This window comes from Myotis yumanensis, unplaced genomic scaffold (assembly GCF_028538775.1).
Source record: "Myotis yumanensis isolate MYYU_CA2020_CCGP unplaced genomic scaffold, mMyoYum1.0.hap1 SCAF_8, whole genome shotgun sequence".
Classification (NCBI taxonomy): domain Eukaryota; kingdom Metazoa; phylum Chordata; class Mammalia; order Chiroptera; family Vespertilionidae; genus Myotis; species Myotis yumanensis.
This window is the reverse complement of record NW_027223759.1, coordinates 83,108,337-83,126,333: the sequence shown is the minus strand read 5'-3', so window position 1 is coordinate 83,126,333 and position 17,997 is coordinate 83,108,337. Positions and strand designations below refer to the sequence as shown.

The window sequence follows — 17,997 nt, the reverse complement described above, 5'->3', positions numbered from 1 at the left end:
AGGAAACTCTGGAATGTCCTTTGTCACCATACACAGTGTTTCTTGACACGGGGGACTGAATACATGTGTCCACTTCCCCAGTGCAAGGGACAGAGGAGACATTTGGGCCTTTTCAAAACACTCTGTGCCAGAGTCCAGCAGAACCTTGTCAGCCCACCCCACCTCACTCCCAGCTTTCCTACCTGAGGTGATGGGAATGAAGCCTCAATACCTGGGTGTAAATTCTCTTCTGAAAATAATTTATAGCGTTATTTTACACATTTTTCACTTTAAGAATAAGTATGGAAAAAAATAAATAAGTGTGGGTCTCCCAAGAACAATCATTTGATGATGAAAGACATGAAGTGCTTGTTTAAAACAAACAAAAAGTGTCTTTCTCACTTTATAGTTGTAATTTGTATCTTTAATCAATTCCATTTTAGAAATGGAGGGAATGAAAACCTTTAATATAGTTATACTCTGCAGCCAGACACTGTTTTCAAAATTGGTAGCAGTATCTATACTAATAAAAGGGTAATATGCTAATTAGACTGGGAGACCTTCCGGGAGACGGGCCTGGGAGGGTAGTTGTGGGCCATGAGGCCAGCAGGGGAGGGCAGTTGGGGGCCATGAGGCAGGCAGTTGGACATCCCCTGAGGGTTCCCAGATTGGAGAGGGTGCAGGCCGGGCTGAGGGACCAACACACACACCCCCCGCCCCTCCAGTGCATGAATTTCGTGCACCGGGCCACTAGTTAAGTAATAAGAAAAAGAGCACTTAACATGACATAGAGTAAATTTTTCCTGGTTATGAAATAAGTGTTCAGTTTAGAATTTCTTTAAAGTGTTTTTTATTTTAAGGTTGACAGGTGCAGGGGAAGAAAATCAACCTTAATCTCACAATGCAGAAGCAGCCACTTTTGATGGTCAGATGTATTTCTTTCATGTTTTTAATATGCATTTTTATACTGAATTAGAATTGTACTTTAAATATAATTTTATAGGGTTTTTTTTCACTTATCAACACAGTCTTTAAGCTATTAAAAATTTTTCCTAACAGCATTTGTCATGACAAATAATAACTAGTTGGTTGGATATGCTTGTTGCTTTCCCTAATTTTAAATGATGCTTCATATCTGGAAAGATGGGAGAACCAAGCGTTACCTCTGATTGGGGAGCCAGGGTAAGAGAAGGGAAATTCTTTTTGAATTTTATAGTAAGTTTGTGTATTACCTACTCAAACACAGGAGCCATGAGGTTATATAAGTTGCCCAAGGTCACATTGGTGATGATGGAGCCACAATGCAAACCACTGTGCTGTGAATCTCTAGATAAAAAGATGTTTGCAGCTGATTAGAAAATAATAAGATAAAGAAAAATGAAAAAAAATATTTACAAGTCTCTTGGATAGTTTGTATTGCTTAGTTTATTTCCTTTTTTTAATGTGTGAACTAACTCATCAATTGATTATCATACAGTTTTAGCAGGAATGGTATTTAGCAGGAAGTATTCCTATAGCTGACTAGAGCCAGGCCGTGAGTTTTATTTTCTTCTCTCCCTAGCTACTGAAAATGGGCCTCACTTCCAGATGTTTAGGTTTCTCAGCTGAGCTCCATTACCATTAGCTTTCATTCCTCCCACCCTGGAACTCTGCAAGGGCTTCCTTGCAGCCTTGAAACAAGTCCCAGAAGTTCCAGGGAGACTCCAGGCCTGCAGTGCATGTCACAGGCTCATTCTCTGAGTCAGCATAAGAAATGAAAGAGCTTGCTGCTTTTTGTTGGTTGTCACTCTTCCCAAGGGGGATCCTTCCCTCAGTAAAGGGAATGAAATTTTTCCTAGGTAACCAGAAGTTGTGGCTCTTTGGAAGTCTCAGGTTCTGAATGGGTTATTCCTTCAGTCTTTTCCCAGTCTCCTTTCAGGTGCCTCATCAGAATTTCTTACCTGCAACTTATTGACTAGCCTAAAATTCAAAGTTTAGATTGTGAATGCTAAATTAAGGATTAAAGTAAGGTCTAACATACAGGTCCCTAGTTTTTAGGCCCAGCCATAAAATGTATGCAGCACCCGTGTATTGATTGAGTGCCTAATTCCTCACCAACACTCCGGGAGTTATATATTATTATTTGCATTTCATAATTAGGTAGTTGATGCTCAGAAGGGCTAGTAATTCCCTACATAGTTGCAGAGTTAGGAACAGGCAGCAGATTTTGATTTTATAACTGACTCCTCTGACACAATAGATGTTGGTACTTGTCCAGTTTTCTCCCTCCTTACCTGCTCTCTGATTCCCCACATATCTTGGCACCAATTTTGCAATACTGTTCTTGACTTTAGGACTCTGGGCTGTTGTTCATCTGGGTCCCAGAGACTCACGCACATCACCCAAGTGATTGGGAGCTCCGCTGCCACCTGAGAAGTCATTTATAGGACATTTACTCTGACTGTTCCTATTTGAAGACCCTTTCTCCAGCTGGAGAATGTTTGCCAAATGGAAGTGGTCGTATTTCCTTTTTTCATCAATTAACATAATACCATTGTGCTTCAACCAGCAGGTGTTTACTTATTCTTGCTTAGAAATAACCTCTTCTTAAAAAATAAATTATAGCCGAAACCGGTTTGGCTCAGTGGATAGAGCGTAGGCCTGCAGACTGAAAGGTCCCAGGTTTGATTCCGGTCAAGGGCATGTACCTGGGTTGCGGGCACATCCCCAGTGGGGGATGTGCAGGAGGCAGCTGATTGATGTTTCTCTCTCATCGATGTTTCTAACTCTCTATCTCTCTCCCTTCCTCTCTGTAAAAAATCAATAAAATATATTTTAAAAAATAAATAAATTATAAACATTTTAATATTTTTCAAAGCATGTAACTTATTCTTGTCTTTAGCCAACCTTATAGGACTCGTTCCATCTTTTACATTCGTCCTTGGTCATATAGCCCATCCATTTTTTTTTGGTGCATGATTTTTTGTTTTTAAAGAACTTATTTTCTTTTATGCTAGCACTACTAATAATAATGAAAAATTAGGAAACTGAGGAAAAGTACAAAGCTATATCACCCATGATTTCACCAGCCAGGGATAATCACTGATACTCTAAGTAGGAAGTACAGAATTATGGATATCAATATAGAGAATTAGAAAACGCAAAAAAAGAAAAACAGTATTATACTGTACTAGGGGCCCAGTGCACGAATTTGTGCACCTTGAAAGGAACTGTGGGCCGTGAGGCTGCAGTAGGCCCAGGGGCGGGTCTCAGCCCATCCTCTGCGCCCCTGCCCGGCCTCTCCTGGCACAGCCCCAGTCCCCTGTCTACCCACAGCCCTGCTCCCGCCTCTGCCACTCCCATGCACTGACAGCACCGGCCCCACTCACACCCGCTGACAGTGCAGAGTGATTGGGGCCGGAGTGAATGGGTACGAGTGGGGCCAGCACCATCAGCAGGTGTGAGCGGCGGCTGCTGCCCCAATCGCCCCTCAGGAGCAGGGGGAGGTGAAGAAGCCCTCAGAGGTGATCAGGGCCGGCAACTACTGCTCACACCCACTGGTGGCGCCAAGTGATCGGGACTGGCACCGAGCACTGGCAGTGGGTGCGAGTGGCAGCTCCAGTGCAGTAGAGGGTGCAAGTGGGGCCGGTGCCGGCAGCAGGTGCAAGTGCCGGGCGGGACCACGGCACGCAGGAGCAAAGAATTTTCAGTAACCAGCAGAGATTCACTCTGATGACCACGACCAGCGCCCTGGCTTGGTCTGGTGCCCCCACTCACCTGCTCCACCATCCTGCAGCAGCCAACATCCACCATGTTCCACACACAGCCCCTAGTGGTCAGTGCACGTCATAGTGACTGGTTGTTCAGTTATTCTGCCATTTGGTCTATTGGCATATTAGCCTTTTATTATATAGGATATTCTGTTTTGGTACAGTCTTATTTTGCTCATATAAGCTGGGCTATCTTTGCACCAATAAATATACCTCCTTCACATTTTTAGTGTCTGTAAATTATTCATTGTGTGTTACTAATTTAATTAGCTTAGTTTGGGGAGGGCATGATGTAGGATATTCTCATAGCTCCTTTTTTCTTCTATCTTTAATTATTTACTTAGAATACCTGCCTTGAAATGGAATTGGGTCAAAGGTTTTAAGCCTAAGGCTGTTAGTACCTTTTGCCAGATTGCCAGGCAGAAAAGCTGTCGTGAACTGTAACTTGAGTTTATCACCTTTTGGCCTCATTTTTCTTCCTTCTAGGGATTATCCTCAGTACTTCTGTTTCTTCTTTGAAATGTATTACCTCCTTGACTTCGCCACATCTCCTTTCACACAGTAGCTAGCTGTCTGTAAAAGGCCTGCTTCAGGGAAGGTGGTATTTTCAAAGGACATAAGAAAATGAAACTATTGCCACCCACGGCAGGCCTCTCCTCACCGCCTTCCGCTTTCACAGCGTGATGGCCCACTTGTCTCACTTAGTATGCCGTTGGGCAGCCTACTTCCTTTTCGGAGCTGGCAGCCTCTCATGTTCCTGAAGATCTGTCCTGTGCGGCAGGGTCTGACTCCCTTGTAACCCTGAGTGAAGAGTGCCTGTGAATTTTTACCCAAAGCCCCAAAATGTATTCAGTTACTGTTCATTGAGCATTTTGGGGAATGCTTAGAATTTTATAGAGGGAACAGGAAAAAAAGAAGACTTCTTAAAGCTTCAAGTCCAGTTGAAAGGAAATGCTTTGCTGAACTTACTGGATCACCTAAGAGACAATGTGATTTAAAGTTACTACTCCAGTGTGTTCTGCCATGTGGAGGGCCTTTTCATACAGCACATAAAATATAAATGTGCAACACAGTAAAATAATATTAGCACATTTTATTAATAATACCCATTTATATGTATCTTAGCCCTTACTGTATGCCAGGTATTGTTAAATAATTAACCTTCCCAACCACTCTGCTTATACCTATTTTATAGATGGGAAGCCACAGAGGTTAAAGTAACTTGCCCCAAGTCAGACAGGTAGTAAATTATGGAGTCAGGACTAAGCTCCGTCTGCCTGACTCCATGTCTTCATTTAGTAAGACTAATTGAGGACTCACTATGAACCACACTGCTCTCTAGGAGCTGAGGTGAAAGTGACATTTCAGTTGTCAGGGATTCCACAGATCAGGGGCTCATCAAGTAAAAAGATAGGACCATGAGGTGGCCATAGCCCACACAGGTATTGAATGCCTGGCACATACCTAGCATTCAATAGCCATTACTGTTGCTACTCCTGTTAATGGCAAAATATAAGTTGATTTTGCATGCCTTTGTAAGAGCACAACTGTGTAAAGCATGGGTGTGTGGTTGTTTTTTATTAATCTCACTTTATATTATTGATGGGATTATGTTAACCAAGTCAGTATCTTTTTTGTTTGTTTGTTTGTTTGTTTGTTTGTTAATCCTCACCCAAGAATATTTTTCCATTGATTTTTAGAGAGAGTGGGTGGGAGGGGTAGTGAGAGAGAGAAACATAGATGTTAGAGAGACACATCGATTGGTTGCCTCCCACATGTGCCCCACCAGGGCCAGGGTTGGAGCCTGCAAACAAGGTTCGTGCTCTTAACCACAAACGAACCCGGGACCCTTCGATCCTTGAACCGGCACTCTATCCACTGAGCCAAACAAGCTAGGGCCCAAGTCAGTATCTTTACAGGATTAAAATAACAAAGATTGAGAGACGGGGAGTCTCCTTCAAGAACTATTAATCTAGTCCTCAGTTTATAGATGAGGAAACAGACCCATTGAGGGAAACTTCTCAAGGTCATGCAGCTAGTTAGTACGAGACAGGACTAGACATCAGTGTTCCTGATTCCTGTTGCTTTATAGGGTGACTTGGCAATAGTTTTTGGTTGGTCTGGAACCTCTGCTTTTAGGTCAGTTTTACTATTATTATTAGGTCCAAGTCATTGTAATGATTCTTGTGCAGTCTCATATTGTATAGAGAGTCTCATGAGAGGGCTCAGCTGAAATGGCAGGTGGGTGACTAGAATGCCCATCAGAACCAAGTAAGTGTAATGGGAAAACCTTGGGGCCAGCAGAGTACCTAGAACCAGGCCCAATATTCTCCTGGCAATCCTGAACATTATTTAATCTCTGCTTCTTCAAAAGTAAAGTGGAGAGACTAGCATCTGCCTTGCCTCTATCTCAGGGTAATTATAATTTGCAAAATGTTTATGAGATGCTTTAAAGTAAAAGGAATAATTAAACAGAATCCAAAATTGTCATTGTTTGGAAGAATAAAAGGTCATAGTAGCTGTTGTTGATTCAGTATACTATTGTTTTAGAGTCAATCTTTTTTTCTTTTTTTTTTTTCAAAGAATTCAATTTCCTGTCTTGGGTCATTGATGCTATCAATGGTAACTAAGGAAGAAAGCAGTTAAGCCCAATAATATAGTACTGCTATAATAGTAGAGCTATAATAGTAGAGCTCAGTGGAAATTAAAGCATACGCAGTAACTGACGTTATATGGGTTCATTATAGTTTTCATTTCCCCATAAATCTGTTTTATATTATTTATAGCTTCCTGTTCGTGTAGACACCAGTAGCAAACCAGAAAATATTTGTGGTAGCAAGCTATAAGAACAACTCTCTAGCATCATCTCACACCATATTCTATCCCTTTTCCACAAAACTGTTGAAATTATATAGTATATGTTACAGAAAGAATTTTTTTCTGTTTGAAATATTTCATAATAAAAACTAAAATAATGTCAAGGAGGAAACAATTATCAAGGAGGAAACAATTCTAATTAGAATAAAAATGTCACTATCTGGAGAAACCTGATGATGTCCAGGTAGAAAATAGATGTGGTGAACTCTCCTAGCAGAGAAGCAAGGTCCAGGGACACACAACTAGAATACATTGCTTGTACAAACAACTATCTACCTGGACCCAGAGGCCTGAGCAAATATTGCTAAGGTATTATTTGACTGCCAGCTTATCAGTCAAGAGCATTCATTTAGGGTAGAATGACAACCCAGGTCATCTGGGGGTGAAGACCTACATTAATGGAGTACTTACTACTACATGCCATATACTTGTTTAGAAGGTAGGTGTGTGTGTGTGTGTGTGTGTGTGTGTGTGTTTCAAATCTCAGGAAGGATGGACTTAAATTGATGATGTTGGGATTCTTAATTTTCCATTCAGAAAAAAATAGCTAGATCCCTACCTTTCACTATGCCTACTCCCACTCAAAATATGAATAGATGAAAAGGCTAAATGTAGCCTGTAAAAGTAACAGACAACTTTTTTCCACAATCCCTGGATAGGAAGTAAGCTATAAAGTAATGATTTTGACTACATAAAAGATTAAAATGTCTTAGGGCAAAAAACACCAAGTTATAACAAAGTTGACAAGCAATAGATTGGGTGGAAATATTGGTTACTTATATAAAAGTTGAAGGAGCAGCGCGTCCTTGAAGGCAGTTCCCCTGAGTACCTGCTGTTGTGATGGGGACAAGACTCATTCCCTGACTGGATGTTCGCATTCAGCAGCCAGTTCCGTGTGAGAGACTTTCACACTCAGTGACTCCTCTGTCTCGTACACTTCTTAGGATGTTTACAAGCCCCGTCGGAAATACAAACGGCAAAAAGGAGCAGAGGAGCTGCTCGATGAAGAATCTCGAATCCATGCTACACTTTTGGAATATGGCAGGTATGAATGGGACCCTGACTACAGTGCCTATTTTATAAAACCACTGAAAAGAAAAGCTATTTTGAATTTCTTCATTGGAATTAGCTTGGTTGACTTTTACCTGATTGAATTTACTATTTTGGGCCTAAGTGTTCCAGCATCTGGAACTTTTCTCTTTGGTATTGAATTACCCAAGTTTCTGGGGGTTGCTTCCCTGGTGATGGTAGAGGCCTAGTCTTTGAAACTCCTCTTTTGGAGTGTGTGTAACTGTGGGCCCTAGTTCCACTCTCCTTGGGGGTTGGGAGTTTGGGGATTTGTGGAGGCTGGGGGTGGTCTGCCCTTCAGATCTCTGCCATTTGATAAAATCTTCAGGTAAACTAAAGAGTTTTGAACAGTTTTACTTTAAGTGTTAGAATAATAATTTTGGTTTCCTTTGAAGAATTGTCCTGACTAGGAAAATAAAGAATTTAGAAGTAGTTTTGTCACTTTTTAAAAACATTCTAGTTATTTTAAAAAAACAATTATTATTTTATATCTTCAGTTTTTACTAATTACACATGCACATAAGGAAGTACTTCTCCCCATTGAATTTTTTGGTTGACACTGGGTATTAACCTTCATTTATGTCCTGCATTTTCTACTTAGGGTAACTGACTCCTTGATGTGAGTATGTCTCCTTGGTTTCTTTCCTTTATGCTGGGAGTGTTTGCTGTGTACTGCTCTGCTGAGTAACCCAACCCACCGGGTGGCTGGAACTAACAGCACTGCCACTAGCATCTCCCTGAGTGAGCCTCTAATGGCTTCCTCTTCTAGGTCCTGGAGAGAACCAGAGGATACTAGGCTTAATTGGCTTAAGTATTCCATCTTTCAAATGGAATTGCTATTGCTATGTTTTTTATTTTTGAGGGGATTGTGTGGGGTCAGGTCCTTCCTTCCTGAGAATGAAGCTAGCCTGTTTCATTCAAAGGAAGCTGTTAGTTCTGGCCCTAAGCCGGGTGTGATGGCTGCCTGCTCAGCTCACCAGTTGCTGCTGTGACTTGAACTCTTCTGAGAGAGGCATCATCAGACCAGCTACATAATTTGCATGGCCCAGTATAAAATGAAAATGCAGGGCCCCTTGTTAAGAATTATTAATAATGATTAATATTAAGAATTTTGAGATACCAAAAAAAAAAAAACAAATGTGGGGCACTTCTGAGTTGTGCCCTTTGCGATTGGACAGGTTGCATGCCCTAGGTACTATGATGGGTCTTTCCAGCCAAGCCCCAGCTGCAGGTGGGCAGGTGAGGCTGCACTGCTCAGGGAGAGCCAGAGCTGGAGAGGCACCTGCTTGTGGCCTCATGTTCCAGAGCCAAGGAGTACTTAGGGCAGTGGTCCTCAACCTTCTGGCCCTTTAAATACAGTTCCTCATGTTGTGACCCAACCATAAAATTATTTTCGTTGCTACTTCACAACTGTAATGTTGCTACTGTTATGAATCGTAATGTATGCAGGATGGTCTTAGGCTACCCCTGTGAAAGGGTCGTTCGACTGCCAAAGGGGTCTCGACCCACAGGTTGAGAACCGCTGACTTAGGGGAATGTTGTGGCTTATGTTAGTTTGTATTGTTCATACTTCAATTGGCCCATTATCATGGAAACGCCAACATTCTTGGGGCTGAAAAGGAGTCAGATTCAGTGAATTGTCCACCTCATGGAGACTATGCTGACAACTTTTAATATTCTATTTTGTTTTGAAGCTCTCAGTTTCACATTGGATCTTTTGCATATGTCATAGATGATAGTTGTTATCCTGGGTAAATTTAGGACATTCCAGCTCATTCTCAGGAGTGTTTGGGCCAGTGTGAGGCAGAGTCTAGCTTGTCTTTCTTTAGGGAAGGGAGCAAGGTTTTGTTTGTGACTCCTCGCAAATTTGGAGTGTAAGAAAGAACAGTGTCTCAGTACCAATCTTAGTTCCTGTTGGTGGGGTCATGCCTTCTAAGCCTAGGTAGGTAGGATGGAGGGCTTGTTGGTTTTGTTTTTTAGGAGAGGGATTATTTTGCTTTCTTTATAGCTTTGCTGGTAAGGAATGGTGAGTTTTTGAGAGATGGGGAAGAAAAATTCTGATTACATTTTTATAATTTATTTAGTTTATGTTCCTTTCTGAGAATGATAAAGACAGCTTCAGAAAGTTTAAAAAATAATGTTTCCAAGGTCAACTATTAACTATTAAGAGTCTCAAACTAGGACTTGCAATCAGGTTTCTTGGGGTCCAAAAACATGTCATTATCATTATCTACAATATTATTGTTTGAGCCTCCAATGAGAGTTTGGCTCTTAGTTTTAGAAGGACAGGCCCAGTCTTTGTTTTTTGGTCTGAGACTAAATAAGAAGACAGTGATTATTAAACTGACAGAGCAAACTGGATAAAACTTAAAGACCCAACAAGTGTGTGTTTTATTCCCCATTCTGGAGAAGTCCCCTTCCCTCCTTTCTGGCTATGAGTCTCTTTCCTCACAGTTCTATTCAGTACTTCCCACTGCATGGGGATCTTTACCACTAAATGAGGGTTACATAATTATATGAAGAGCTTTCAACAGTTTGTCCTCTGTAGCAAACAGTAGATGTTAACTATTAGGCCCCAGCAATAGCAGTAGCAGCAGCAGTTTTCAGTTCTAAAATTCCCTTAAATATGATCTTTAGATTCAAATGAAGATTCCTAAGCCTCCCTTTCAGTTATCTTTATCTCTATATACTCATTACTCCTAGGACTAGGCCTCCCTCTAGTCCAGTGGTTCTCAACCTGTGGATCCCGACCCCTTTGGGGATCAAACGACCCTTTCACAGGGGTCCCCTAAGACCATCGGAAAACACATATTTAATTACATATTGTTTTTGTGATTAATCACTATGCTTTAATTATGTTCAATTTGTAACAATGAAAATACATCCTGCATATCAGATATTTACGATTCATAACAGTAGCAAAATTATAGTTATGAAGTAGCAACGAAAATAATTTTATGGTTGGGGGTCACCACAACATGAGGAACTGTATTAAAGGGTCACGGCATTAGGAAGGTTGAGAATCACTGCTCTAGCCCTTTTATGGGAAGTCTTAACAGTCTTCCTTCCCTTTCCCATTCAAGCAGGCTGGCCCTTGGTGATTCTTAAACTCATGCTCCATCCTACCTCTCTCCTCACTGTTGTGCACCCCTAATTACTCATTCCCACGTAGAAATACAAATGCCTCATCTTTCATTAGTATTCTTGTCACTCATCAGCCTAGGCCCGTGGTCGGCAAACTGCAGCGCGCAAGCAATATGCAGCTCTTTGGCCCCTTGAGTGTGTCTCTTCCACAAAATACCATGTGCGGGCATGCACGTACAGTGCGATTGAAACTTCGAGGCCCATGGGCAGAAGTCGGTATTTTGTGGAAGAGCCACACTCAAGGGGCCAAAGAGCCGCAGTTTGCCGACCACTGGCCTAGGCCCACAGTGCACCTGGCTTTGAGGTCAGCATTCCAGCTTTTTCCTCCCCCTTTTTGACTTTCATTGCTCAAACAAGTCTGGACTTTGAGCCTGGTCAATCATACTGAAGGCCTTAAGGATTGTGTGTCTATTAAAAACATGTTTGGCTATATTTGTTTAAATGTTATGGTGTTGGAAAAACAAGATTCATAGTTTTTATTTTAGACGTAAACATAATTGCAACTGTATAATATTTTTATTTTATTATGGTCCCAATCAACTTTTAGAAGCTAGCTTAAATACTTAACCATAATACAAAACTGCCACTGTGGGGAAATGCATTTTATATGCAGTATATTGACTTGCAAGTGCAATTTTGAAGCCCAATCACTAGGATACTGGAGTTAGCCTATTCAACACTATTTGAGGCTTAATTTTGAGTTGCCTTGAAGTCATTCTGTACTTAGTGTGTCCCATATGATAGTGAGGCCTATTTATGCTCATGGAAGGTATATAGTAAATGCTTTTTGAATGAACAAAGAACAGAGTTCACAGTCCTTAGTATTTAAGGCTTTCTTATGCCCCTGTTTTGTTCAAATTCCAGATAGATTGATACGTCTTAATTTGTCCTGGGGCAATTGTTCTTGAAGGTTAGTTTGTTTTCTAGAACTGTGACATTCGGTTAAGGTAGCCACTAGCCACATGTGGGTATTGAGCACTTGAAATGTAATTAGTGTGGCTTACGAACAGAATTTTCATTTTCAATTTTAAAATCCATGCTTGACTTAGTTATTAGAATATGTTTCATTATTGTCAGAGTATATGAATCTACTAATTTAAAGTTATATATGTGGCTCTCATTATATTTCTTTTGGAGTATGCTACTAGTCTTCTAGAAGATGTACATCCTTGATGTTAAAGACAACTACTAGGTTTAGGTAAGAGGGCTGGAGCTCTGTTGATGCTGACATTGTAGGACATCAGCAAAGTTGATAAGTCAGAACTAGCCAAGGGGAAGGCAGGAGCAGATTGAACATATGGCACTGCAACTCAGTTGGCTCTAGAGAGGGAAGGGTAGGCCTGACTGGGCAAGAGGAAAGAGGGGTTGTAGGAGAGAGCAGCATACCTAGGGAGAGGATAAAGAGAAGTAAATGCTTCTGTATAGAAGTAAATTGAAATTCCCCCTGCTCTTTGTGAGGGATGATGGGCCACAAAGGGAATATCATGTTCTGGTGAAGCTTAAACACCATTGGAAGAGTAGTTAGTGCACACAATGAGGCATGCATTAATAGGCAACTGAAGGCAGCTAGCTCTTCTTTGTCATAATGGAAGCATTCCCATAATGTCACATGGAGAAGGAAGCTTTTAGAAAAATCATCTGGACTCTTCATTCAGCAAACATTTATTGAGTACCTACTATGTGTCAGGCATTTTAGTAGGTGCTGGGGATACAAAAGTGAATGAAGCTGTACATGAATATTCATAATAGCACTATTTACAGTTGTCAAAACAAAACAACACAGATATCCATCAGCTGATGAATGGGTAAACAAAATGTGGTTTATCCATAATGGGCTATTATCCTATATAATAAAACCCTAATATGCAAATCGACCAAACAGCCGAACGACTGGCTGCTGTGGCACACACTGACCACCAGGGGGAAGACGCTCAATGCAGGAACTGCCCCAGGTCAGGGCCGGTGAGCAGGTGGTGCCAGGCCACAAGCCAAGGCGGGTGCCAGCAGGACCCCATCCCTCCTCCCTCCCCCGCCATTGCCCCACAGATTGGCTTTGATCACCGGCCAGGCCTAGGAACCCTACCCTATATATTGAGATTGATTACTTGGATCCATGGGCTTAAAACACAGAATCTTGGCTGAGCCAGGATCATTTCCCAAGCATCACATTGGAACTGGGCCTCTAAGGATGATGGTGTGTACTTTATGAATTGGAAGCTGTCTCGAGGCCTGAGGAATTGGGAAGCTGGTGCTGCAGCTGCTGAAAAAAAATATCACACCACTTCTGCCAAAATCAGGAAGCCACTGTGACAGCTGCTGGCCCCCAAACCAAGTTGCTTCTGTGATCCACACCACACAGTGAATCTTTTATGACCTTCCTCTCACCTCATGTAACTGTTACACAGTCAAAACTCCAGCAAACGTACCTGATTGGTAGAGCCTAACCAGCATTCTGCATGCTAGGTATAGGGAGTACGGAACATAGAGTTTTTTGTTTTCCAGCCTCCCCACTGTAGAAAGATGCAATAGATATTGACTAAGCCAATTCACAGAATCTGCCATGAAGTCCTTTATAGAATATGGTAGCTAATCCACCTTTAACCTCGCTGCACTTTGGGTCTATAGATGTATGCCTAATGGATGGGAATGTTGTGCCTAGCAGTGACTTTATGGTTTCTCCAATAGTATGACAATCTTATTGCATGGTCAGGTGATACTTTGGCTTTCAGTGATTTCTTGCACTTTTTTTAGTTTATTTATTCAACATTCATTGGAAATACCAAATGTACTAGTAAAAGTAGCATCAATGCCCTCCAGGAGAAGTATGCAGACATGCAAATATCCAGGAAGTGGGGGAACATGTGCAGATCCAAGGCAGAGAAGAAGTGGCTTTAGAGCTGAGGTGTGGGGAGTGAATAGGAAAGTGGGAGAGAAGAGGACAGCACAGTGTGTGTAAAGTTCTCTGTTCAGGCAATGGATGTACAAGAGCACATAAGGTGATCTGCAGGAGATGAGGCGAAATGGTTGTTAGGCAGGGCCATAGAACGGAAGCCCTAATGAGAGTGCCCAGGAGGTCCAATTTGTCCTGAGGGACAGTGGGCAGTTGGATAAGAATGGGGAGGAGTGGGAGTAGAGTGAGGCTGGAGGCCAGAGAGCAGGTAAGAGGCCAGCACAGTGATCTATTAAATAAGGCATGAGCGAGAGCAGAGTAGGAGCCCTTAATTTGTGTTGTGTTTTTTTTTTAACGGTTGCTTGTCATTTTTATGTCCTTAAAAACTATTTACAGGTAAGTGAGGTTGGGTATTTTTCATCATGCTTTTTTATTTTATGTTGAACGGTTTTGCATTGTTATACTTGCTATAAAGAAAACATAGATATTAATTAGAGCCAGAAAATAAACTAATTTAAATTAAAGTGCATTTGTGAATGTCTTTGAATTTAAAGTTAAGTGATGTGAACACAATATTACTGGCAAAATGCTTCTGTATGCTTGAGAGAAAAAAATGGGCTGGACTGGAGATTGTGCAAGTCGCCTTTAGAGCGCGTGTTTAGCTTGAGCAATACATCCACATTTGTTTATACAGATATTTTCAAAACATTTAGCTTAAATTGTAAATCTGAAATACAGTTTCTTCTTCAAAGAGTAAAGAGAATGCACTTAAAGGGAATGTCGCACTCTGTACTGAGTTCCCATTTAAGCATTTATATGGCCAATAGGGTGGCTGGCTCTTTATTCAAAACAGTGGAATATATTGTGGTTTGGGCACTTAAAATATTTTCTCCTGACACCAAATAGCCTAAATTAGCTTTTTATATAAAAATTCAACTAAACTGCATTTGACAGACTTAATGTGATTTTTGAATAGTAATTGAACTCCCCTTTTTTGTGGCCTGCAGGAGATATGGATTTAGCCGCCAGAGCAAAACAGAGAAGGTAAGAAAAGCATAGATAATGGGAGAGAAAATTTGAGAGATGGAAGTGACCCTCCCTTTTGCCTCTGTCTGATACTGACAGACTGCCCAGCATGGGTGAGAAGGCAGGGCTGCTGCCAACCAGGCTCTGTTCCTTGGGCAACCCCAGGGCTGCAAGGATGTGCCTCCCAGGCCAGGGACCTGAAGCAATGGCCTCATCTGGGGCTAGAAATGGAGGGTAATTGAAAGTCATGGCCCCTGAGTCAATCCTGTGGGCTCTAATAACTCTAAAAGTGTGAACGTGAAGTCTACTACCAGTGACCTGAGCATTCCTCATCCGGTGAGAGTGACCCTAGACAGGTGGAAGCAGGATGCTGGCAGTGAGATAGAACATAACCGTAAATTACAGGCCTGCCTGTATGAAGGTAACTAGGTAGGAAAATCAGGTAAGTCAAGATGGGTTTTTCTAACTTCACAGAGCAGTCGCAAAGATTTTTCATCATTTATGTATTTATTAACAATCCTTAATGCCAGCAGCATGGCATGCATATAAATCTTACAGTGCCAGACCTTTACTGTGCTCCAGGCCCTTTGTTCAGAGTTACATATGTATTTTTTCACTTATTCCTCTGAACAACTCTATGAGTAAAATACTTATTCCTGTTTTTTGGATCAGAAAGCTGAGGCCCAGAAAGGCTCAGTGACTTGTCCAAGATCACACAGCTCCTTAAGTACCATAATAAGAATCTGAATCCAGGTGTGTATGACATCAAAGCCTGTGCTTTTAACCGCTGCCATTAAAAGAATAAAGTGCTAACTCAAGAAGTCAGTGGCCTCTTAAAAAGTAGAGTCCTGCTGCTTGAGGTCTATTAATAACCTTTTTCTCATTCTTCATCTGATCCCCAGATTTTCTTCAATGAAACACCTATTATTATTCTCTGTCTAGCTTTCGCATCTCTCAGTTTTTCTTTTGGGAGGCCCTTCCTGACCGTACCCTCCCTCTTATTACTGTGGTAATTGCTATCTCAGTCATGAAGAGCCCTGACAATGACTAGGAACACATGTTCTAAAGCCGGATTTGCTGCTAACTTCATCCCTTCTCCAATGTGACTTTGGACAATATGCTTAATTGTTGTGCCTTAATTCATAGCATCTATAAAATGGGGGCAGCACTGTTTTAAAGATTAAAATGTAAAGGATATAGAATGATCCAATACAGAGTAAACATCTAATTGTTATTATTATTTCATTAGTAATCAGTCATGCACTGATTTTATCTTTTTTGGTTTTCTTGTTATTTATTTTTTCCACATTTGTGGTTTTCACTCAACTAAACATTTATTTCCTCCAAAACAAGGTATTTTCTGGATTTAAGTATGTCATGTGGCATCTGGTATATAAGAATTTGATGCATACATTTAATTTGATATGTAATTTAAGTCTGAAAAGAATGTTTATGCATATGACTACATTCTGAAGTAATATCATTTGATTATGATTGGAAAAATCATAAAATGCCCATAAATGAGCATTCCCATCTGGCTTGTCTTTTCAATCTTAATGTCAGATGGCACATTTGAACTGGAAGTCTTGTCCCCTGTAGATATATACCCAGCAGTTGGGAGCTCAAGGTGTTCCCCACAGTCAATTGTAGACTTGTTATAGAAAAGCATCCTAGCATTGGGATGATCTGAGAAAGGTATTTGAGACCAGTCCTCCCTTTCAACCCTAGAAGACCCTGGTATCCAGAGAAGGTAAGCCTGAGGTCACCCTGATGGTGGATGACAGACATGGAATTAAAACCAAGAACTCAAGACTTGCAGCCCATGTTTGAGGAACAGTAGTTAATCCAGGTATTTTGAGTGTGGTGTGGTCCATTTAAAGCCTGAGACCTGATACAGAATATGGAGCATGATCACCAGGTGAAGCAGGTTAGAATTTTATCCTTTAGGCCAGTGGTTTTCAAACTTTGTTGAGTTTCAGTTGCACAAAGCAGTACTTAACCTTCGATTACCTGCAAAACACTCTGATCTCTTCTTTTCTGTAAATTTTATTTAATCTGTTTAGATGTTTGTTGTACCTAAATTATTTTCATGTCCCACTGATAGGTCTCAACTGGCAGTTTGGAAAAAAAAAAACACTCCTTTAGGCAGCGATATGCTCTTGAAGGCATTAAAGTAGAGGAAAGACTCCATCAAAATGTAAGGATAAGTCAGGCAAATGTATACAGCCTGATAGGGATTAATCAGCAAGCAGTTCAGTAATGGGAACAGGCATTGGCCAGGGCCTGAAGCTAGACCTGCTTGCTCTGCAGTTGGAATGGAAGCCCAGGGGTCTGGATTTTCCATTCTTCTCAGGGACTGTGTCAGCTCTCCAGATCTGTGTGTTTTCTTTCACAGACTCATGCCTCTTTGCAATGTTTTCTTTCCTCTACTGAGTCTCCACCTCCGATGCTCAGCTGCTTTTGCATCTTCCTTTCCAGGCTGAGGAAAAGAAAACGGCACTTCCCACAGGGCTCTCGGCTACAGAAAAAGCTGATGCCCATGAGGAAGATGAGCTTCGAGCTGCTGAAGAGGTATGTGGCCCATGTAGGTCCCCTTAGGTTTCTGTTTAAATCATTTGGGGAGAAACTTCACTTTCCTTCCCAGCTTTCCAGAATGGCCAGGTGTTTCTCATAGTCAGCTGCTGTTAGGTGGCCTTTCATACCCTTTCCAGTTTCCTTTTATCACCTCTCATGAGGAAAACCATAAAAGGAGATCAATAAAACAACTCTTAGATTCCACCACAAAGACCTGTTTAGACATAATTGTGTAAGTCTTACATGGACAAATCTGCTCACTACTACTTCTCTCCATTCCTCTCCTAGCAGCGTATTCAGTCACTGATGACCAAGATGACTGCCATGGCAAATGAGGAGGTGAGATGGGAATGATCCTTGGGGAGGATATGGTGTGGAGATGGGGACTTGTAACCAACCTGCTTGGCTCTCTGGGGCCTCTTTCCTGAGGGACTACCTTCTTCAGAGCCTTGTGTTTTCAGCACTCAAGTGTTTCCTGTTTCCTAGGAATCTTTCTTTTGAGAAGCTTTTATAGCAGTGGTTCTCAACCTTCTGGCCCTTTAAATACAGTTCCTCATGTAGTGACCCAACCATAAAATTATTTTCATTGCTACTTCATAACTGTAATGTTGCTTATGTTATGAATCGTAATGTAAATATCTGATATGCAGGATGGTCTTAGGCAACAGCTGTGAAAGGGTCGTTCGACCG

General features: G+C 41.4%; 1 protein-coding gene across 3 annotated transcripts in view; it reads left to right on the top strand.

Annotated features, from left to right (window-relative positions):
- The window catches only part of CCDC93 (coiled-coil domain containing 93), an 87,752-nt gene that overhangs the window by 15,694 nt on the left and 54,061 nt on the right, over positions 1-17,997 (top strand). For 2 of the 3 annotated variants that reach the window (XM_070423117.1, XM_070423116.1), the window contains exons 7-10: positions 7,550-7,650; positions 14,715-14,751; positions 17,212-17,304; positions 17,596-17,646. In XM_070423117.1, the coding sequence (XP_070279218.1) occupies positions 7,550-7,650; positions 14,715-14,751; positions 17,212-17,304; positions 17,596-17,646 (282 nt within the window). The remainder of the gene's footprint in view (positions 1-7,549; positions 7,651-14,714; positions 14,752-17,211; positions 17,305-17,595; positions 17,647-17,997) is intronic. The other variant, XM_070423118.1, reaches the window with a different exon arrangement.